Raw genomic sequence first — 24,355 nt, forward strand, 5'->3', positions numbered from 1 at the left:
AAAACAATCTGCAGCTCACATTTCAGCTGTCAGGAAATTCTTGGGGAGGAACGCTAACACTTCTTTAGCAGCTCAAATATTTACTTTAGTTTGAAGTGCAGGGAGACAGGAAGGATGAGATAAAAAAAAAAAGTGGAGCAGAGGTTGACAGAACAGTTGTGAGTTGAATGAACGTTGAAATGAGCTACTGTCTCGTCTAAATGAATAGAACTACATCCCCATTCAGTGAAAAAGACTCTACTGCCATCGTAACAGAGATACTGTAGACTGCTTTCTGGAAACGAATGGTTTACAAATATTTCATCATCATGTGTTATTCTAATATCAAATTGTTGATCCTGAACATTTCTGTTCCGGTGCACATCCTGATGACAGCTCGTAGGTGTGCAGTCTAAGTGTGTATTTTAAATAGTGTACGTAGAACAGCATACAGTAAGCTGCTAAATCCACTTAATCCAGCTTGGTTCAGCTGATTTTACCAGCTTCTATATCACTGAATTATTTACTAGATCAAACTATTGCTGCAGGCCGTGCTCGCTCAGTGTTAAGTGTTTTTATTCTAAAACCTATGTATGTTTTTCAGAATATCAATGTAAAAAATTAAAAAAAGAAAATTGTTATTATTGTTGGTTATTGTTATTTTCCAAGTCGTATTTTTGTTACTCAGCAATACAACATTTTTAAAGAGAAGCTTTGAGATTACAAGTGCTTGCGGCTGAACAGAAATGTATTTACAATTTACCAAACGTGTGTTTAAAAATGTGGGATTTTAATATGAAAGTCTTGCGGTTTACAATTTCCAAACTACGGCACAATATCAGATTTTCACTACACGACAATTATAGCCGAAATAATGTTTATTTTGATTCTTTTGTTTCTTTAGTTTTTGGACAGTTTGTCAGACAACAGGTATTCTGATGTCACATTTGGAAATTGTGACAATTTTTCACTACTTTTTGACATTTAATAGACTTAATGATAAAAAAAGGATGGGCAGGATAATGATAATACTCTTATATAACAACCCTGAGGTGAATCCTTTGAGAGTAAACATATTCAAAAAATCCCACCTGTTGAGCCGATGGCACCAGCTGCAGTTGAAGTTGATCTGCGAGGAGATGCAGGAGCCACAGCTCGTGAACTGGAGACATGCTGGAGAGGAGAAAGATCGAAACAGGTCAAACTATTTACACAATCAATAGCCTAACTGACAAACAGCCAAGGAAAAGGTCTACGCGCCACATAATGATCAGGATTTCATCGAATAACACTTGTAAAGAAGCATACACTGAGTGAGCCAGAAGCTGCTACAATAACTTCTTCTTACTCGGTAGAGGCATCATTTCAACGGCCGTAGAATTGGTGATCTTCGTCTTCGTCAGCTCCACGCGGTGGTACTCGTAGATTGTCCTCCGCCTAACGTCTATATTAGGGAGAAAGAAGAGATCGAGTGAGTGCGCGAACAAACCATGAGAAATCTCTCACCCAGAGATTAAAAAACTGGGACAAGTGGCCCCTGAAGAAAGAGGAAAGACAGCGGGAGGCAGAATCAGGTCATATGGGACGCCACCACAGCACTTTATTTCTCAACTCTCATTGTGCCCAAACGTCAGCCCACAATCTGGCAATGGACGGCAGCAATTTCCCCAGGGAGCTGATATCAATCAGACACTGTTGAAAAGGTCCCAGTCATCTGTAACAGCAAGTCATCAGCCGGGGAAAGATTGGCGCAATTGATCAGATACATCATTGACTCTCATCGCATTCTGGCCTTTATAACTCATACCGGCCAGCTTAAAATTGGCTGCTTGCTTTTGCTCGCCGTGCATCTTCCCTCCCATCAGTGGGAATGGAAAAAGAGGAGGGTGAAGTGCAGCCTTTGTTACAATCAAAAAGGCTCTTATCCTGCGTAGTGTCTAAACAGATCTGATAATAACTCCTTGGTGCTGTAGTTAATCTAAACCCTAATTGGATCGTTAAAATGACTTTCTACGCAGCCGTTCCAGGAATGAAACTGTAAATCTGTAGAATAAATCACTGAGATGCACTGCAACGAGCATCGGGGCATTACTCAAAACATGACATTCTCTATAGCAGATATATTTGCTTGACCAATGAGCTACAAAATAAAAATGCAATGCAACAGACTGTGGCTGTGTAACATACACAGCAAGCAGTGACCTGCAAGTCACATTCATGATAGAGTGTTTTTAGTAAGATGAGAAGATCGATTCCTCTTGCAGGTCTGTCCAGTAAATATGAAGCTATAGCCAGGATACGGTTAGCTTAGCATAAAACAGTAAATAAGGGGGAAACAGCTCTCTAAAGCTCCCTAATTAACTTTACATCTCGTTTCTTTAATCCAAATCAATATAGAAGTGTTGAATCTAAAAGCTGTGGTTTTACAGGAGATTTTGTGTGCTGCATTTTATGCTCGGCTAAACTAAGCTAACCGTCTCCTGCTACATCCTCCTCCTCTGAATCTCAGCTATTGTTCTCAATAACAAAATCAGTTTATAGCCTACAGATTGAAGCTTAGTTTTTTTGCTCGGTTTAATGAACTGTTAGCTGCGCTGGCAACAGTAGGCCTATTGTTCTTCTCGTGTGACAGGATGTTGTTTCCCTGCAGACCTGCTTGGTTTGATTACACACAAGCCAACTGATCAAAGCAGCAAAAATGTGAGCCAGCTCCTTCTAACCTGAGAATAAGACCTCCCTTCCTTTCCCCTCCTCTCCCTGGTGCCTGACTTCCTCTTGCCTCTAGCTAAGGGATTATCAGGTGCCTAATGACACGGTGGGGGCCAGAGAGGAAGGCCTGAGGCTGCTGATGTGTGGGCAGACTGTACAAGACGGGAAAAAAAATAGTCTGCACAGTTGATACTGTCCCATTACCACAGCTATCTCTTCTTCAGACAAGGATTACAATTGTTTTTTCTGTCTTTTGCAAGCTTTTCTGTCTAGCACCTAGTGTTTATCGTCTGAATGTGCCTGCTTTTGTGAATACTTTTCTGGGCAGACTTTACATCCTCGCTGGCCTCCGTTTGTAGCCGCAAATCAGATCAATTATAGCCTGGTCCCAGCAACAACGCCTAATGAGGATTGAGCTATATAGCTTTCACTGATGCTATCAAACAAAGGGAGCAAAAGCGTGTCATCAATTACGCTCACGAGGGTCAGTTAACCCTCATTCAAATTAAAATCACGTCCAGATAAGACACACTTGCACATATTATTACACTCTTTAAGCTATAAATGTGTTTACATTCTCGCTTCATACCAGGCAGCCTCTTACTGCTCATTCATCCATATGGGAGAACTGCATGGAAATCAATACAAATGTGATGTGAAGGCATTGAGTTAGAGATTGATGGCGGAATGGTGCCTGCTCATCAGGCAGCACTCTGGCCGTTTTTGTACTGTTACACAAAATATTACGATGTGTTCAATCGACCTCTTTAACCTCATGATTAAACTCTTGCCGGGTCGATATCGCCAACATATTGAATCACAACATTTCCTCTTAAGCAGAGATCTGCTGTGAAAAACCTGAAAATAAAAACATGGAATGACGCATATGATTAATAGCGGCAGTCTTCCTGCTGGGTATCAAGATTATTAATCCAGATACAGGCAGGAAGATATGAGCTGGTATTGGCCTCATTTTAAGAATAACTCACTGTGACGGATAATAATGCATAATGTAGCATTGAACCTGGGTCTCCACATGTGCTTCCCTCTCATCTGTTCCTCGGATTGCTCTGCCTGGAGGCAGTGTAAAATGTTTTATTTGAGTTTCTAATCCGGGGCAAAGCTGGGTTAAAAAAAAAAGTCTCCCTAGCTGCTATGGTTGCCATTGCAGACACCTGAGTAGAAACACTTCTTCATGGTGCAGCCTGCAGCAGGCATGGCTCTCCTCCTTGTTTGATCTCTGGTAGGATTAAGGCTTCATTTTCTCAGGACATGGCAACTTAACAGAAGCCATTTATTAATGGCTTGACCGTCTTGATACACAATGGAAAATATGTCAAAATAGTTCAGCTGCATCTTTTCCAAACTACAGTTCTATTGGATATGCAGAGCGCAAGAACAAAAGGTGGCTTGAGGTCACACATTAACTGTAATCATCCTACAAAGAGGGACTGAATAGCTACGGACACACGAGCTACCAGGCATCCTAAAAGTGACACGCACTATCATTTGCATCAATGTAAGGTGTAACAACCTTTGATCTAAGATGTTGCATCCTTTGCTGTCTCCACGGACTCTTTCAGCTCATGTGCCACTTCAAGCCCTTTGGACTGACAGGTGCAAGATTCAAATACTGCCCTTTTGCTTCAGACGCGGACATGAACCTGTGCACTTTGCAAGAAAACAAAGCCTTGTTTGTTTCAGCTGTTGCAGGTGTTTGGTTTTGTTTGCAGTGACTGAAGGCTAGCTTAGCAATTGACTATTCATTAAAGACCCTTGAACAGATGATGATTTCTGCACATGTTGAAGCAGTGTACACAGGGCTGTAGTAAGATAATCTGCATTTAAAGAGATTGAAGGGTGTTTTTTTGTGATTTAGCCTAAAACCCAATAACAAAAATGTAAGGAATGGATTAAACAGTGTTTGTTTGCTCTAACATTTGTTGGGAACTTAACACTCCAGCAACCCCAGCCAACGTTACACAAGATAGCGTTACGTTTGCCAAACAAGGTTATCCAGCCATTATCTTTAACCGCTTATCACATTCAGGGTCGCGGTGGGGCTCGAGCTGACCCCAGCTGACTGTTGGCATTTGAGTTGGCAAAATGAAAGGTGGCTGGCTAAAATGACAATCTGGCTTTTGTCTATCTTTGTTTGAAACAAAGGACCCAATGTTCAAAGAAATACAAAGAATTTCGTTAGCGTTTATTTGCTAACATTTGATTATAAAACCTGCGAGTGACATTCGACATTTCAGCTGACAAAATGAACGACTAGAACATCTTGAAATAAGAAGCTGCTTTCGTTGACTTCTGTGTGAAATAAACGACTCTTGGGGTTTAAACCTGCCACTATTGTCATGGTATCACAGTAACTAAGAAGGGTGGGGCTTAGTCATTTGTCATTTAGCCTAGCAAGCAATGTTACAAATGTTGACACATCATTTTACTTTAAAGTAATATATGTAAATGAGGTATTGGATGTTACATCTCTCCCCAAAGATTGGGTGCATTAAAACATTGTTGTTTCTTGAGAAGTGGAATAAGGACAATGTGCATTTCAAAACAGAAGAAAAGAGTTTGACATGAGGAAGAAAACTCACATTCCTCAGAGACATCACTCAAAACACATCTGCTTCAATCTGTCTCCATTCAAGATTTCATCACTCCATAAGCAAACAGCTGCACTCACTGGTTTCATCATGCTGTGTCGGAGACATCAAAGACAGCTGGGTTTATGATGTCGGGGAAGACTGCGCTAACAGGTTCAATGGTTCAATAGAAAAATCCCTCAGTGCCAACTAAGACCTCTAGAAAGAGATGTTGGGGTAAAATCCTTCAGATGAGAAGGAAAACAAAGTCCATGTCAGAGTTTTTTTTACTCCTAAGCCAGACTTACAAGGGCAAACAACGGCCCAAAACATTTCTAGAAACGATGCCGATTAAAAATCACATACAAAAATCTAAATCAAATAAAATAACGAAAATGATGTCCAAAGTCCAAAACCCCCAAAACAAATGCAAGAGAAAAATATCATGTCAACACAAGAGAAGTTCTCCAGGCCTCTAGGGGGAGCGTTATAAAAGAGCACCAGATTTATTTTGCTAGCGTTAGCGCTTTCATAATGTTGTAAAAGGCTGGAGTCGCAGCACGTTTCTCCAGATGGACATGTTGCAGGGCGTTTGCCGTTGTCGGCCACCGTCGTAATTCCTCCCCATCCAACTCAAAATAAAGATGCCAAGAGAAGGACAGAAAAAAATCCCCTCATATGTATTGGGTTTAAAGTTATAAACCATTAACTTTGAAATAAATGCTTTTCAAGTTTCACAGACGCAATCAAAACAGAGTTTAAATTACTGAATAAATCATATCTGACAACTCATTATTGTGGCAGGCTTTGAGTCAGGGCCCATGGCAGAGAGAGAGTGAGAGAAAGAGAATGAAATAAAGAGAAAGAGAGACAGAAAGAGAAAGAGAAAGAGAAAGAGAGAAAGAGAAAGAAAGAGAAAGAGAAAGAGAGAGAGAAAGAGAAAGAGAAAGAGAGCCCGACTGTGGAAAAAACGTTTGAAGTGTCTCCCCTTTGCTCGCATTTGCTTTAGATTTAATGGGGCCTAAATTGCAGTGACTCAAAAGTGCATGGGAGAGGCAGATCTGGAGCCGTGCCTACAGCTCTGCCCACTGAGAGAGGTGGAACGATGTTGGAGAAGAGGTGGTGACAGTTGGGGCTAAAGCAAAACAGACGAGGCTGAACTCAGAGCTATGAGGCGCAGCTTTAAAAGGGTAAATAAAAAGCTGATGAAACAATCCACTCAGTCAGCTAAATGACCCTTTGCTAAGCCCCGCCCCCCTGTTGCCGCGCTCGTCAAGCTTTCCATTCTGCAGGCCAATCATTTTTCATAGTTTTTGAAACAATTAGTCTTTGGCTGTGTCCGAAATCACATGAACACTACTTTTCGCGATGCATTGTGGGATACTTTGAGTCTACCATATAGGGTATAATGAATCTCACTATACATTTGGACAAAACAGCAACCTCACAATAAAGTGGACTGTAGTGAGTAATGAGTGATTTTAGACACAGTCTTTAATTTCACACACAAGTGAACAAAGGCAGCTTCTTATTTCCAGCTGTCAAGTTGTTTAATTTGTCCACTTAAATGTCGAATGTCACCTGCAGGTTTTATCAGCTAATTCCAGCTAACTGTGAGCTGGTAGAAAATGATGCCTCCAGCTCACTTCATTCAAACGAGAACCCTGTAAAAGGGTCTTAAATATGCACTTGATGGCAACATACATGACATAAAAGACCGAGGCTAAAGCTGCATGTCCCAATTACATCCTCAGCAGTTAATGATCCATGTACAGCAGAAGACATGTAAAGTATTCTTGTATTGAAGGGTAGAGCCAGTCAGCCATAAACAGTACCGCAATTATAATTTGATCCAAAATGCTTGATGCAGAAAACACATTTGGAAAAAATTACACAAATTAATTCCGATTCCGTTCTGAGAACAAGTGAGCAAATGTGAGCTAGAAAATGATTTTGCGACTCACTGGGTATCTGTTGGATCTTGTGGACCACCACAAAGGCATCAGACAGGCCCACCTTCACCGGGTGATTGACAGAGCTGATTTGTGACACCTCAATGGGGATCTGAAAGAGAAAAGGGGGGAAATCAATTACCAGAACCACACCGATCTGTCTGGGGCAGGCTGGAAAATAGAAGCAGGCAACACCAGTCTGACAATTCAGCCAATGTATTACTATCTACCACAGGAATCTGCTGAGGCATCATTAGGTGGCAGCAATACGGAAGTAACTTGCATTCTCCATCCTCTGTTTGCAGAAGAACAAGTCTGATTGTATAGAAGTCTATGGGAAAATTACCCTACTTCTCACTTGATTTGTTACCTCAGTAAACATTGTAAACATGAGGACAAAATGCCAAACTCAAGGCTTCAAAACAGCTACTTTCACATACAGTCTATGGGCTTTATATTTATGGTCCAATCAAGTTAAATTTGGTGTGTTAATACCACACAACAAAGAAGGAAAGGAGTTAAAATAAACAAAAGTACTAAGTGTCTCGGGGATGACTTGTCAAAGGTAAATGAGATGGAGCTGAAACTCGGTACCAAACAAACCTTGTGATCATCAAGAATCTCATAAAAACTCAGATTACATGTGACGGTCAGGTTGCCCTTTTCAAATAGCAGTGTAATGAAACACCTATTAGAAAAACACCTCCAACAACACCTCTTCTAAAATAACAAATTACAAAAGAGGCCTTAGTCGTAAAAAAAAAAAGGCAGCCCTGCTGTTATAAACCGTTGCAATTATGATGGATCATTGCGTCGTTAATTCCATTTTACACCCTTACAGCAGTCTCTGTGGGAAAATATATTTCATTACCACCTCTTTTTCTGTTGAATTAAGTTGTTTATCTCTGTGTTATCGCTCTGTTTTTTACGTATAAATATATATATATACATATATATACCATTGGGACATCTAACATAAAAAAACCTGTAACATGATTTAAAATAATGTTGCAAGCATAATGGAATCAGCATGAGGACATTAAACGTATTATTTAGTCATGTTGGCATCACTCTTCTGTATAATGAGTGAAAACGAATGAAAGGCGAGTACCATTGTCTTTATTTCTCTGTATAAACTATGATGATTTAAGAATGTAAATTGTCCATTAAAATGTCTTGCCAAACCCTGAAATATTCTAGTGTAGGTAGTGCTATTTGATTGTAATTTTGGTGTGTTTAGGTTCGGTAAATGTGTCTCGAAAGACCTGAAAAGAAAGGTCTAATGAGTATTTACTCAGATTCCTCAGTATTATAGTAAATGTCAGGGTTTTATGCATTTTGCTGTCGACAATAAAGGTCTGAAGATCTAATAATGAACATTGTTCAAGCCTGTTTTTATAAAAGCACTCTGGATCTGGCTTTTATTCTTGTACTCTCATGCAGGCTGATCATAGGTGCACAATAATAAATACTTCATTCATTCATTCAGACTGTTAGTGGTGTCAGAAAGAGACAGAGAAAGCAAAGAAAGAAAGAAAGAAATACACTGCTTAAGTAGTTTAAATGAATGAGTCCTGACCTCTTTGTATGCAAACACAATCCTGCCGGTGTTGTGCAGCGTTGCCTGGAAGGTGAAGCTTCCCAGGTTGTAGTTGTCCTGCAGGTGGACATGGTCCCATTGCACCACCAGAGCAGTCCCTAAAGGAGGAACAACCACATACAGCTCATTACCAGACGCAGGACGACATAAAATCACCCAGATTTAAAGGAAAATACAGGCGTCATTGAAAGCTCCTGCCTCACGATCGTATTTCTGACGCTGACTTGTGTTTCACTCTCTTTCAAATAAATCATCTCTAGTGTCTCAGATCATAGCGTGACATGAACCGCTGCCCGGGCAAAGCCTGTGAATGAGAAGACATCGATGTAACAATTGTGTTTGTAAAACGATATGTTTTTGAGCGATTATTTCACGGCAGAGACTTCATTTCTCCCTGTGGGTGTGAGGTGATTGACAGCCGAGTAGCGTGAGCGCTGATATGAAAACACTCCACTGGAGCAGCATGAAGCAGCTATAAAACGGAAACTTTTGAGAAAACAAAATCAAGGCGTGACGGTTACTGTGATGGATTATGTAGCAATTCTATTTCATGCTGTGCGGGAGAGAATCGCAGTTTTGTAAATTACTTCTTATGGTACAGAAACATGTGTTCAAATACAGCGAGCAGCCGCAAACATCGACGCCAATTTAAAGACCCACATTTCAGAAGGAGACACTTTTTGGTTTAATTTGCTCAGAATTTGAGACATCCGTCTCCGGGTTTTCTGCCACCTCATCCAAAGCATTTTTAGGGGCAGCGGGCTGTTGCACCAGGGAGCAACTTGGGGTTTATTGTCTTGCTCAAGGACACTTCGACATACGGACAAGAGGAGCTGGGGATTGAACCATCAACCATGTGATTAAAGGATGACTCGCTGTACCCCTGCAGCTCCACTTAAGTTAATTTCCTTTCCCCTCCATTGTACTGGGGCAGCTAATGTTTCAGAAGCGAATACCTCAAAACATCACATTCAGACACCACCAGGGTTTCCCATTAAACTCTGTTATTCTGTAAAATTGGTGAAATGACCATCTAAACATGGAGCCCAGACAGGAGTGCTGCACTGATCCCGGATCCGTGTTTCATGTTTAGACACCCTAGCCCTAACCTCTCGAGGCCGACTGAACAAATGAATGAATGAATGAATAAATAAGTATGAGAGTAACTTAAAAAGCCAAACGCCAAAACTAAATCACACATGGACCACAAAGAATCCTCATTAGGTGTTGCATGATTGTGGGTAAGTACGAAATTAGCACCAGACTCACGGGACCTTCAGCTCTACCCTCCAGACATCGGGCCTCACATTACTCTCAGCACCGGTGTGATTTACTGTGGACTTTGGAGAACCTATTGATGTGAAAGCCATTCCCTTCTCCCAGCTATAGTCCTTTGGCTGTGCGCCAGGGCAATAAAGGTTTGTTAACACAACTAATCAATTTTTCCGTCGCATCGCCAGAGCGCTTCTCTACAAAGTAAAGATAGCCGAGGCAGTTTGGTGAGCACAGGAAACCCCCGTTATGAATGACATGTGTTGTGTACAGAGGGCCTAGACAAAGAAGGAGGTCAGACAGCTGTAGAGCTAAGGGCAGCAGGCAAATACTGACGCTCTCTGGCAATATTGTGACTGTTTGGATGAGAAATAAGTAAAATGAGAGAGCATTGAAGAGTTTCTGTGTCTAAATTGCAGCTGTGCCTTACGGCAAAGCGTGCTTACTCAGCCAGAAACAAGTTAAGCCCTAATATAAGTCGGCTTAAAATGCATTGAGTTCAGGAGGGGGGCTGCTTTTTTACATCAACTACATGTATTCTTTAGCAGATTCTACTTGACAAAAAACAACAAAACACTGTCTCTGTTTGTGTGTCCAGAACAACCAATACGTCTCTGGGGGAAAGAAGCGCTCACTCGCCCACAGCACAACAGGCCGTACAGCTGTTGTGCTGTATCGGCAGGACATTGACTGATGGACAGTGTGTGTTGAGGAGCATGGAGAGAGATTGATCGGCTGCCAGTTTGGTTAAAGTGTGATGAGCTCCACTGCAGAAGGTCACTCCGTTGGTCAGTCGCTCTGCTGCAGAGGAGGGGATTAATGACGGACAATGACGGATAACAACCACCACAGATGGCAAAAGAAAGGTGGAGAGAGTGAGGGAGTGCATCAATTTAGTTTAAAGTGAGTAAGTGGAATTTAAAGGGAGGTCATGGAGGTCAAGGAGGGTTTCATATAAATCAGTTAATGATAAAGACTTCCTGTTTTGTGAATACATGAGGATGGCTTGTACAGCTTTAGTTAGAGCTTCATTTTCAACCTTTTTGAGTGAATTTAATGCTATATTGTGATTTAATGAATGTTCTGTTACTTTTTTATGTTAGTCTTAGTCTTAGATATAATGTATTGTTTGTTTCCCAGTGGGACTAATGCTGTGTGTAGCCTCTGCAGAGTTTATTGTTGGTAAAAGTGTATTTATTTGTACGTTAAAGTGAGTGTTAAAGCTCCCAATTACAACAGAGCACATAGCGTTATCAGTCACTTTGCTGTCTTGATTGTTTTCATGAGTCACATAGAAATGATTGTGGATTAGTTCCAGTATTTTCTGGAGCTTGTTAACACAAAGTTGGCTGTGGGAGACTTTCATTCTGTCCTTACCAGAATAAAAGGTTGGTTGGAGCCAAAAGTATCAGTTTGTGCTTCATGCATCACACAAAAGAGAGTACACAACTGTTAAAGCATTAAGGTAGAACGAAGATGAATTAGTAAACTGCTGTTACCGTTGTCAAAGTAGATGACAGTAGAGTTTCTGGAGACACTGGGGTCAAAGTTTGCCATCAGAGGAGCGATGTACTGAGTAGCTGTTAGCATCCGGTGGACCACGTCACCTGTGTAGATAAACCCTGAGGAAGAAGCACAGGAAACATATAACTTTCAGCACTCTGAACTCGTCCATGTATCACTTATAGTGTTGTACTTGCTTTGATAAAGTGTTTTAAGGTGGGTTTACCCTTTAGCAACTCGTAAAAAACAAACATCAATCATCCCTTCATTTCCTTCCTCTCTTATCAGATACAGTAGGTTTTCAAAAAGACTACAAGTCTGCCCTCCAGTCCAAAGTTAAAAGCTCCTCATTAACCCACAACCAACACCCCCCGCTCCGTCTCTGGCCTCACGCTGTAGGCTGCAAATAATTAGCGCTATTATTTTTGATCAAAAACAGCAGGGAAAATCTGAGAGGCTTTAAGACGAGACACCCTGGACGAAGACATTGTTTTTCATGCACTGGTCAAGTTCTTGTATGTTCTCAGACTCCAAGCCAGAAATCTCCACTTGAGCAGCACTTAAATACACAAAATGTTCCAATTTTAGCCTTCTTTTAACGCTCCTGTTGTACTCGTTTTACTCTCCTGTTGTACTCCTTTACATCCTCATGCAGGTGTGTTTTTTACTCGACATCATCAACGACACTAACGAAGAGACAACATAAAAGGAATATGTAAACTTTCCCAATTTACGCGTCCCTTCAGCGAGATACAAATAGATCTCTCCACAGAGGGGGGACATGCTCAGTCAACACCAACTACAGCTGCATCATTTAGCAGTCTGTACACATGGTTATTAATGGAGTGTGGAAACGGGGAAAACGCCCACTATTCATCACCAGGGAACTGTCTTTGCACTCATAACAACAGAATCAAACGGCGTCTTAATTTTCCTTCTGACAAAGAAAGTTTAGCAAAGTCAGCTGCTATTTAAGGATGTATTTATTCTTAGTTTCTCACCCTGACTCTGCCTGAATGGCAAAAACAAACCTTAACATGTACTCATTAAATCATGTTTGACGCAGAACAAAGGGAAAACATGGCATTTGGGTGAGACAATCACATGCATCCAATATAATTTACCTTTGAAGAAGAGTTTGAAGAATTAATAAGACACTTATTATTATTACAGTGTATCTTAAAAAGGGAAATACAAAAAGACATGTCTCATAAATTACTTATTTGAAAGTTAGTCTTACAACAGGTTTTTTTATGATGACAGACGATGTTGTTTAAGCCTATAAGACGTCTAGTAATCGTCTAGTGTACCTGCAGATACAGGATTCGGCAAATCACTAAAATCATGGTCTTTTCTGGACAGCAAAATAATTATTAATACATATATTAAAATGTGTGAATAGGATGTTTTGGGAATCTTTTACTTCAACAGTCAGCTGTATCTGCACCATTTCCTTTCTTTGTGCTAAGCTAACTGGCTGCTGGCTGTAGAGAGGGTCATTGTGTTTTTTCCTAAAATATCAAAGTATTCCTTTTATATCAGTGTTGAATATGGGAAACTATCTATGAAAAGGTCCTTCAGAAATGTACTGAATACCGTAATAAATCATCAAACAACCCAGAGTAAGAAATCATTGTCTCTCTGGTGATGAAGTTCAACAGAAATACAGTAAGTAACTGCCGGAGGATTTTAAGGGAGGAAAAACCCTGCTCGGAAAGAAAAGAGGATTTTTTGGGAAAAGTCTCATTGAGGCCCATAAACCCCCATTTCATCTCACCATATGTCTTCTCATAGTCTGGCTATAAAAACACATCTATCACTTTGGAAAGCAGCAGCAGAGCATATCATAAGGGGAATCTATCTTTTCCTAAAGAGCAGTGTCAGCATACACACAGTGAGGAGAGGAGCAGGCGAAGATGTGACTTTAGAGAACTCCACCTGGAGAGAATGAGGTTAAAGCTGCATGGCTCAATAAGAGGAGTTCCCGTGGTTAGTTTATTCCTGTCAAAAATGTACAAGATTTGACGAAATACTCTTCCAAAGTTTTGTGAAACACTGTTTTAAAGCGGCTGCTTTTATAGTCTTTTAGAAACATAAAGTATTTAAAAGCTTGGGAAGGGAATATGGACGCGTTTTGTGTTTGCAGGACATGAACTCAGCCCAGCGGATAAAAGCACATTATGTCAAGGACAATGAGTGTAAAGAGGACAGAAAATAAAGAGGCAGGGTTGTTTAGTCTAGCTGCCTAGGTAAAGCTAAACACATTGCCATGGTGGGACCGGCTCCATGTTGCCGCGTCGGCACTTTCCTTTATCTGATTGTGCAGGGACACAAATCAGCCACCTCATCTCACACTTACCCAACGTTCAACTCGAGCACGTTTTTTTTTTTTATCTCATCCACTCTTTCTTTGGCTTTGCTTTGTACTATTTCTCCTTTCACTTTCAACCTTTAGAAAGCTTAGAAATCCCCCCGACCAAACACACACACACACACACACACACACACGGGTTTTATTTCTGCTCCGTACCAGCAATCTCCTAAAAACACAATACGACTTACTTGACAGTCTAAAGAAAATCAGACAGCCTCTCAATACGCTAAAGAGGTGAGAGCCGCGGGGCGTTCAATAGAGAGGCAATTCATCCATTATGGCCGTCACTTACAGCAGAGGGAGACTGGACTGAGTAGGAGGGGATCTTAGGGACCAGCTCATATACAAGAAGAGAGGAGGAATAATGAAGAGGAGTTTGAGGTAGAGAAAGAGGTTTTAGGAAGGTGGGATGGAGCAGGATAATTCTTTCCAACTCTTTCTGTTTATATGCGCTGCTATCCAAGAGTGCCGGGCTGTGTGTGTCCAAGAAAAACAAGAGCAGGAATTAGCAGGCCCACCAGACTAAAGCTTCACTTTATTGGACATCGTGTTTAGACAAGGACTTTGTTCCTTCGTACTGAGCTGTGTATAATTTACCGGATATTTTCTGTTTATCGCAGATGTTCTGAGCCGGGAAAGTCCCTGACCGGATCACACACACACATTTTATTTAGTCTTTTGTATTGTGAAACTGTTTTTTTTTTTTTTTTTTTAATCTAATTGAGATGTCTGTTATTTTGTTTTGTTATTGCTAAGTGAAGCAAACAATACGATGTCAGGCTATAACCGATCCATTATGGCTTCTGAGGAAAAACATCTGTAATGTGTTTTATGTTTCACAAACAGATTTCTTCGGAATACAAATTGGCAGTGATCTTCTGCATGACTTGGCATATGTAAGAGTCAAACGTCATCAGCCCAAGATAAACTAAAAAATGATCATCCTTGTCACAACCCTGTCTCCTCGAAATTGTGTTTGTGAAGGGAAACATGGATTACATGGACACACTTTGATTATAGCCGGCGGCAATGTTTTTTCAAGGAAATACTTCATTTCTAGGAGACGGTGTTGCTTGCCATTGGCAGTGGTGGAAGAAGATATTTCACTTCAGTAAAAGTAGTAATAGTACATAGTAAAAATACTTAAGAAGTAAAAGTTCTGCATTCAAATTCTTACTTAAGTAAAAGTAGCATCAAAATAACTAAAGTACTAATTATGCAGAATGGCCCATTTCACAATAATAACCAAAGAGTGATGGTCCCGTCTTTGTTCGTTTAATCTTAATAATCTTATACTATCCAATATGTCACAATAAAAACCTAAAATAATAAACATGATTTGTACGGCAGAGACATTTCTTGTCTTAATCATCTTCTGATCCTTCTGATTTATCTTGCAGCCCTTTAAGGGTTTTTTTCGCCCGAGGTTGGGAACCACCGACACATCTGGGTTGCAGAGTGCGGACGACATTACACTGTGTTTCCTCTCATGTGCTCCTATACTTGCCTTACACGTTATGCACTGTATTTGGTGCCTTACATATAAAGGCTTGTGATCACCAATTAGCTGGATAACAATATATAATAGCAAATCGTGTGTTTTCTGAATCTTTGTTTGTATTCTGGTTGTAAAGTGTGACAGCTGGCCGCCCAGTACACAGCATGGGAAAGCATGGCACAGCTGGATATCCGTCGACACAGCTGGCAGTGGTCAGATCATATATCATCATGTTATTCAGTCTTCACATGTCGAGCCGTACACACACACGCACATACACACACGCACACACACACACACACTTCAACAATAACCTGTCAGTTCATTACAACACCTGCAGAATGCTGACAGTCCCTGTAATTGTCATGACTGTACGAATATTTATCATCTTTGTTGGCATAATCCATTCATTTTCAAGACATTTCTAGTTATATTTAATGTGTTCAAGCATCTAAGGTGCTGCAGCCTATTGAAGTGACAATGTGTGTATGTGATGTTTGAGAATATAAGTATAGTGTTAAAGTAGCAGCGCGCATTGATTGTCATTTTTCACACTAGCACTGGAGTAGAGGCTAAGTGCCGCCTGCCTATCAGACTAACGGTCAAACACCGTAGGCACAGCTACGGGAGCAATTTTGGGGTTAAGTGTCTTGCTCAAGGACACATCGACATGCGACCAGCAGAGCCGGGAATCGAACCGCCGACCCTCTGATTGAAGGACGACCCCTGCTCTCCACAGTCGCCATAATGTGTAATAAAAGTCGCAATAATGTGTCTTATTTTATCTTGTTTTGAGGTATTTACACTTATTGTGGGGAAGCCTTAACATTTGCAAGTTGAGTTGTCTTTTAAACACATTAAAACAATCTCATCACGCTATTTTCTTTCTCCTAATTTAAACAAGTAAAACGTTTAGAACTCAAAATGACTTCTTGCGGTGGAGAGTTTTGAGAGTGAAACGCTCGATTTACTGCATGCAAAACCCATAAAAGTGGACGATGACTTCACATGTTTGGCAAGGCTGCATGCCAACTTCATCGTTAATGTGTTTGAGAACTGGCTGCCGCAGTGTTTAGAAAGTAACCGTAACTCTGAGAATACAAAAACTGATACAAATGATCTTTTCCTGCAGAGGTTCAGCACACTTAAGGTAGCAAAGAGAAATATTGGCTCAAGTAAAAAACAGTGACTCTTGCTGACGGCGATGAAAGAAGAGAGAAAAGATGGTCCGGTGGGCAGAGAAGGACGAGCTGATTGATAGGATGTGAGGACGGCGTGTTGGAGACAAAGCCCCGGAGGCCTGCGAGAGGCAGATAGCTGCCTCCTCCTCCTCGGTCTCATCCCTTCCTCTCTGTCTGGAGGAATGCAAATTCTTGTTATCACGCCTCCACACCATCATCCTGCCTCGCAACCCAACTCAACTTTGCCTCTGATGGAGGATCAAGTGGGGGCAAAACAAAACGAGACAGCGATGATAATGACGATCACGGCGGATTATGTCTTTTATTATTCCAGCGGCAGTTAAACGCAGCACAACATCTCTGAAATAGTTAAGAGCAGGGCTTTGGTCTTTCATGTGATAATAGCTGGTTGTGGAGTGTTGTGGTTTCGCCGTCAAGACTCAAGTGGAAAATTGCTTTGCACACTCTGGCAAACACGTCTGCCGTGTCACGTGTCTAACACCCACACACACACACACACACACACACACACACACACACTTCTTGATACCCCTAGCTCCTTATACATGTCTATCAGAGTGTGCAAGGCCACTTGGCACAGGGACTCCTGTTTCCAGTCCAAACCCATCGGTCTGGTTTCTCTCCTGTCTGGTGTAGAGCTGGTGGTGCCGAGTGTTGGGAATGGTTTGTTGTTTCATCCCCCCGAGTATCCCGCGGAGGTGAGCGCTGCAAATGGTCTCGTATCAGGCCGTCTGCTCGGCTGGGCAGAGTGTCGGTGGTGGTTTTGTACTGTGGTTTGTGCCAGACGAGCCTTTTCAACTTCCCAGAGACAACATCTCAAGAAATGACTAATTGTTTGGTTATTTTCTGTATTCGGGGGCGAGATCTCTTTGAACAGTAGCCACGCACTCAGGTACACCGAGTACCAGAAACATTCCCTCCTAAACCCAGCAGCAATAAAAAGTGTCTGTGTACAGTCTAATATGCCAAGCACATACAGTATATCCAATAACAACATTAATAACTACTGTTGAGAGAAGAGAGTCCAAGAACAGTGCTCACTTACCACCAGTCGCCACGGTGATTTCACGCAGGAAATGTCCATAAAAAGGGAAATCGAAGGACAGATTAACTCTCTGTGAGGGGAAAAACAGACAGATGAGCCCGGTCAGAAGGAAAGAGGCAAGAGGCGGATCAGAGGAGAGAGACGGTCTTCATCTTAAAAACAACAAGAGGATTTAGACCAGAGGAAAGGAAATACAGAGGTCTCTACTTCATGGGGCACAAATATAAAATAAAGATTTAAAGATTAATATATGACCTTTATCACATATTAGTACGAGATGAAAGAAAACCGTCTTCCTGACAATGCTAAGTTATGAGGAGTCAAGATATAGCAGCATTTCTAGTTCATGGCATTTATGGGTGAATTTGCATATAACGTATCGATAAATCTCTATTATATGGAAGCCCATTTTGTCCAGGGGAAAAATTACAAATGACAAAAATGAGGAATAGGTGGTTTGGAAAAACTATGAACACATTGGATTTCCAACATTCGGACTATTACCTGTGGACGTCATGTGAATTAGATATTATACCTGGTGTGTGTTTCATTTGAGTCTGTATTTTACTCAGGTTTACGGACATTACCATCCAGATATGTCAAGTCTCTGCGTTTAAAATCCACATATATTTCATTTTATACTTTATAATATTTAGATTCAATATCAATTACGACCGGGAAAGAGGCAGAAAGAAAATACGATTAAGATCATAGTTGATCTCTGCAATTATTACAATTAATTTGAGATCCTCAGCTAATAATAGTTCATTGCAAATCATTTTAATTCACCATTAGTATCACTTTTCATCTGTTCGTTTTTCTTTTCCTGACAGAAATGGGCTTCCATATTGTTTGGAAATCTATTGATGGGTATTAACACATAATAAAAAGGGCTTCAAGAAACTATAATGCCACAGATGATGGTTTATACATTCATTATTTACTCCCCTGATGTGAATATGCTAGACAGTGACACTGCCAGAAAATGTTATGGAGAAAGACAGTCCACAGTAAACATGCAGCTATTAAACATGATCCTAGATTATGCTGGAGGGAGTAATCCTGCGGCAAACCACACTGGATCTCACAGACTATACAGCCAATCCAGAGTTTAACTTTCCTACGATCCTGTGATGAAGTGGACCTCTGCGGCTGTGTTTTTCTTTTACGACCTTATTGGTCAATTCCTTTTTCAGTGTCGGCGGCCAAAAGCCCTGGCCGGGCAGCAGAGCCAGAAGGGAATATAGAAGCTCTCGGAGTTTTATGCAGTTTGTCAGGATTTTAACTGCCACCAACATAAACTCTTATTTGTTTAAAATGTTAAGTCTGCTGACACGGTGGCTGCATTTCAGCACAGATGGTTTGGGCTGCAATCACACAGTGAAACCATGCAGGCAAGATCTCATGTTTAGACTTATACTTTTTTTAAATTCATTTTTTAAAGTCAGAGAAGCCTCCCACATCCCTCCTATACTGTCTGGAAAGAAAGGCCTCGCCTCTTAGCCGGGCCTCACAGTGGCTACAAAGAATAGCTTGCATCAGATTGTTTGGTTCAATCCATCATTACATGACTGAAGGTGCAGGACCAGAATACACAATGTGGGGCTCTATTCTATCTCCTCGCCAGCTATTGTTCACCCTGGGTGCCTTCTCTCTCTCTCTCTCTCTCTCTCTCTCTCTGTCTCTCTCTCTCTCTCTCTCTTACAAGTCTGTGACTGCCCTGCTGCTCTGTCTCTCCAGTCACTAAATGATGCCTTGGGTGACCTCATCAGTATGCACCTCACATGGGTCACCTGCTTGTGCAGAGCTGGAGGGAGGGACGCTTTTAAACTTCACTGCAGAAGATTTTTAACGGTTTAGATGCTTAAAGGAATGTACTATAGTAAAAACCTGTCTGTTACAATAGTATGTCCCATAGTCAAGTACACATGTACCAAACATAGTAACCTATGCATAAACACTGACAAAAGACAACAAAAACGTTCTGGTTCCTGCTTCTCCTTTTTGTGAGGATCATTATAAACTGAATTTGTTTGGGTTTTGGACTGTTTGGACAATTTAATTGTTGGTTGCAGCCTTAGTTGACGACATTTTTTACAGCTCAAACTGCAGCTAACTTAATGGCAATAAGCAACAGGCCTCCCAATGAATGTTACTGAAAGATAAAGACTCTCCTCTCATGTAGTCGGCTGACTTACCGCTGCTTGTCTGTGTGTGTTGGACAGAATCCCGTGGATCTTCACTTTGTCCTTGTCCATCTGGTCCGTGTCTACCCACAAGTCCTTGCTCATCGCATCCGACGGGTTGTATGTTTTCGATGTGTAGTAGTTGTGATCTGTGTCCTCCTGCAGAAGTGACAAAACGCACCATGTGAGTTTGCATACAGAATAAAGACTGTGAAGACGCATAATAAAGTGATTTAGAGGAATGAAATACAGCTTGAAGGAGAGAGTAGATATTTCTGTGTTGGTCTGTTAATTAAGCCCTTATTATTATTATACGGTGCACAGCTAACACAATACACAGACATCCTGTGAGCCCAAATCAAATTCAAAGCAAACTAATAAGACGGTTAGTTGCAATGGAATCTGGATAATTAAGAGTATATATTTCTTAATTTTGCTGCAGAACAAAGTACCTCCTAAATTACACTATATGACAATGCAATCATTTCCACTATGTGTGCGTTCTCTTTGTCCTTTCATTCAACTCTGTGGTTTTTCATTATGGGCACAATCAGCACACAAAGAGGTTTCATTGTCTACTAATCCGATAATAATAAATAAAAAAACAAGAAGCCAATCAACTTCTTCCACTCTTTAAAACCAGACTGCGCAGTCAGAATTGCCTTTAATAAGATAAACATTTGCAGACTTTTATAAGCCATGTGGGAGCGGCCCGTCTGCTTTAATTGTTTCCTGTGCAGGATTAGGAAGAACGCTGGTGTCGAGGGCTTCCTGTTGCTTGTCTGTTTCCCTCTGGGTTCTAATGCTGTGTCTTTTATCTAAAACATTGTTAAAGTTAATGTTTCGCTGGATGGCGAGCCAGGAGAGTGTACACTACGTCTGACTGTGATCTCACTAACAGGACCTCACACAGCTCTGTGCATACTTTGATACGTAAGTGGTTATATTCTGAGCTGCGGTTGTCAAAAGGCCACGAGACAAACACTAATTAAGGCACAATCCTTCCCTGTTCAGCTCGTTTTGCTTTGAGGATGCATATTTCCCTCAGAGAGTTATAATGGAATACCGCTACATAATATTCAAAACAGAGAGATAATGTTTCAGGCTTAGCAAAGCCTCTGTGGGATTGATAAAAATCAGAAACCCAAATGGAGCTCAGCCATGTAGGTGGTTTTACTTTTGATCAATTTGTAGATTTAAGCGAACAATGCCAGAAGCCTTTCATCACGGCTTAAAGTGCAGATAAATCGTGTCAAGGGAAAAACGCCCCTCCGGGTAGCCTTAGTCAGCACATTACTTTCAGAATAGAAAACAAGGGCACTTGTAAAAGGAGTAGACACAAATGCACAACTTTAAAGTTTCCTCCTAATCAGCTCAAGATGTGTTTTCGAAGGATCGAGGGAGATGGAGGCTCCCCAGAGGTGAGAGGGGCCAGTGAAGGGACCGGATAAACAGGCTCACACACACACAGAAATACACAACTATACAGAGAGTTTTGGTGGGAGGTTGTGGGAAGAAGGTACTGACTGTTTCTTTAAATCATGCGCTGCAAACTTGTGCCAAAATGTGCCAGCACATGGTACTAACCCACTTACGACAAGAAATCAGCTCACATGAACACTCGTCTCAGGTTGGAGCCGTACTCACACAGGAACGAGTTGTTCTTTGCATTTTACAGTATATAACTCATCCATAATTTGAACATTCACCACTTTATCTTGCAGCTGTCCACGGTAGACTGAGTCATGTGTGACCTCAGATACATTTTGACAAGAATACGCCTTGAGAATCCTGACGGCACTAGCGAGTGTCTTTAATGTGCTGACTCACATTGTCAAACCCAAAATAAAAACAGCTGGTGGAGCATAAAAAAAAACAAAAAAAAAACAATTACAGTGGTTGTTGGACGCGCTGAACTTTTCACTCACAGGAACAAAAAAACCTTAGCTGTAAAATTACTGCTGACGTTCTATAAATGTAAAAAGTTCTTTGCACAAATCACCCACAAGAACAGCGAGTAGAATATTTTAACATGTTTATTAGAAGCTATGAAATGACAGTGATATATATTGCTAATTTCCTCACAGTACCTGAGCTGAGTCTCTGCATTTTTACGCCTCGTTTTGGTCGGGTGTGGGTCTGAATGTGCATGTTGCTGGGACAGGTGATGGCTGACAGGGAAAATGGAAAATCCTTGTGAAGCAGTGATGCAGCGATCATCCCTCCTCTCTCTCTCTCTCCCCTCATTTCCTGTCACCTCTGTAGTGTCGGCTATCAAATGAAGGCAAACATTCTTCAAGGACGATTCAAAAACCGTCACGGGAATTTGCAGGACTGTCTGTTTATTTACTGTCCTGTCAATATATTCCACTGAACCTATTTCAACATATATTTTATGCCATTTTAAAGGGGACATATGGTGCTAATTTTCAGGTTTATACTTGTATTTTGGGTTTCTAGTAGAACATGCTCACATGCTTTAATGTTGAACAACACATTGTTTTTCTCATACTGTCTGTCTGACTATACTTGTATTCACCTTCTGTCTGAAAAGCTCTGTTTTAGCGCCTGTCTCTTTAAGCATTTTTGGATACATTCTGTACTGTAATATTATATGGTGATACACACTATAGGCAACTCTAATGGGTTAAGTTCACATTGACCTGCAGAGACACGAGAGTGTGGAGATGAGACTGAGCTGCACTGAAGGTGCTCAAGGGAGGCTAATGGAAGATAGATGGCCACATGACGAAGGAGTGAGAGGACGACTGTGACCTCGTCACTCAGCTTCTGGCTGAACTGAAACTAGATAGTGATGGAAAAAAACAACAAGCGCTGCCTATAATGGACCATTTTCTGTCTCAAGAGCACAAAAACAGACTGCAGAAAGGACTCAATCACATATCTATCCCAAGCTGCCCACCACATCAATATTGTATTATACTGAGGCCTGCATTTCTTGTTTTCTCTTCTCGATGGCTCCATAACACGGGATTCCCTGACTTCATCTTTATGAGGTCATTTAGGGGGTTTTACTTCAGAAAGTAAGATGTTTTTGAGATGTGTCTCAAAACTGGTGCTGAAGACGTAGTCGCGGCTGATTCAACAATGTTAAAGGAGGATAAAGGAGGAGTACACTGAAAACTGCAACCACGTCTTTGCTCTTGAGAAAATAAAATGTTACCTTTGCACAAGCACACTAGAGCTTTGATTAAATATTGTAATGTGTTGGGATTAAGCTGCTTGTCAGCAAGCACTCTTTTTTCAATAGACAGTACGACCTACACACACACACACACACACACACACACACACACACACAGAGCGGCCTGTTTGAGAAAACATTAAAAGCATGCCATCGCTCATGTGTCCAGCGCTTCATCAGCTGATGCCTGTGATCCATTATTCATCGTTCTGCTCCGTCTCCTGCCAGTCGTAGTAGCTTCATGGTGCTGGTGCTGTGTGTGTGTGTGTGTGTGTGTGTGTGTGTTCAACGATGTGAAACTACATACTGGTCTGTGCAGCACCACCTGATTCCTTTTAGTAATAGTGTGGATACATTAGTATGATGTAGAGGTCACAGGTATTTGACATGATGACACACACATGATGACTTGGGTTTCTGGGTTCAGGTCCCTCAGAGCCCAGAGGACATGGCTGTACAGGTTTCGATCCCGGACGAATCATTGGACTCGGGGGAGTTGGCGGATTCGAAGGTCTGGTACCAGGCAAAGATCACGCTCGCAATTTGTAAGAAATCCAGCCAGGTGACTTTACAACTGGATAAACATTCATGTGTCAGTGGTGGATTATTTCAAAAAGAATAAAAAATATGGAGAGACTAAAGTAGATAAGTAGCCTGAGGTGAATCCAAGCAGCTGATATATAGTTCTAGTCTTCTTCTTCGTTGGTTGTTAATCTCATGAATTGGCTTTGCAAGCTGTTTTATGGGTTCAAACAGAAGGTAGTTGTATTTCAAAGTGATGTTCAAGGACGTAGAGGTACACTCTCAATTCACAAACGCTCCACCTTTTTCCGTCTCTGTTAATCTGAAGAAATAACTGCAAACCAAAAATCTTGGCTGATCCACTCAGAAAAGCCCACAGCTCTTAACACCAGAAGACGAACGCTCAGGCAGACAGTTAAAGGCCAGACACACACGGAAATTTAAACAGCTACAGGTTCATCTGTAGAGCAGCCCCAAGCAGCACAGCTGCCTGAGATGATATAGCATTACAGAGTTTAAACACTGAACTACAAAAAGACAAGTAAACATCTCTTCCCAAAGACATTATCCTCTGGGAACCTTTTAACAAACTTGACAAGCAAAACAAACAGAGGAAGAGAAAAAAAAAAACATGATTTGCATTCACTGCAGGGTCTGAATATGGAGCGTGGCAAGGGTAAAAGCAGCACTGGGACGCGAGTGAAGTAATGAAAATTA

At 41.2% G+C, this 24,355-nt stretch overlaps 1 protein-coding gene across 2 annotated transcripts in view; it reads right to left on the reverse strand.

Moving 5' to 3' along the window:
• The window catches only part of plxdc2b (plexin domain containing 2b), a 77,190-nt gene that overhangs the window by 16,890 nt on the left and 35,945 nt on the right, over positions 1–24,355 (reverse strand). For both annotated transcript variants that reach the window (XM_076080438.1, XM_076080437.1), the window contains 7 exons: positions 19,924–20,070; positions 17,726–17,795; positions 11,603–11,725; positions 8,811–8,929; positions 7,244–7,343; positions 1,328–1,423; positions 1,071–1,152 (listed from right to left, as the gene is read on the reverse strand). In XM_076080438.1, coding sequence (XP_075936553.1) covers positions 1,071–1,152; positions 1,328–1,423; positions 7,244–7,343; positions 8,811–8,929; positions 11,603–11,725; positions 17,726–17,795; positions 19,924–20,070 — 737 coding nt within the window. The remainder of the gene's footprint in view (positions 1–1,070; positions 1,153–1,327; positions 1,424–7,243; positions 7,344–8,810; positions 8,930–11,602; positions 11,726–17,725; positions 17,796–19,923; positions 20,071–24,355) is intronic.

Source organism: Anarhichas minor, unplaced genomic scaffold, assembly GCF_050575085.1.
Source record: "Anarhichas minor isolate MPS153535 unplaced genomic scaffold, ASM5057508v1 ptg000074l, whole genome shotgun sequence".
Lineage (NCBI taxonomy): Eukaryota > Metazoa > Chordata > Actinopteri > Perciformes > Anarhichadidae > Anarhichas > Anarhichas minor.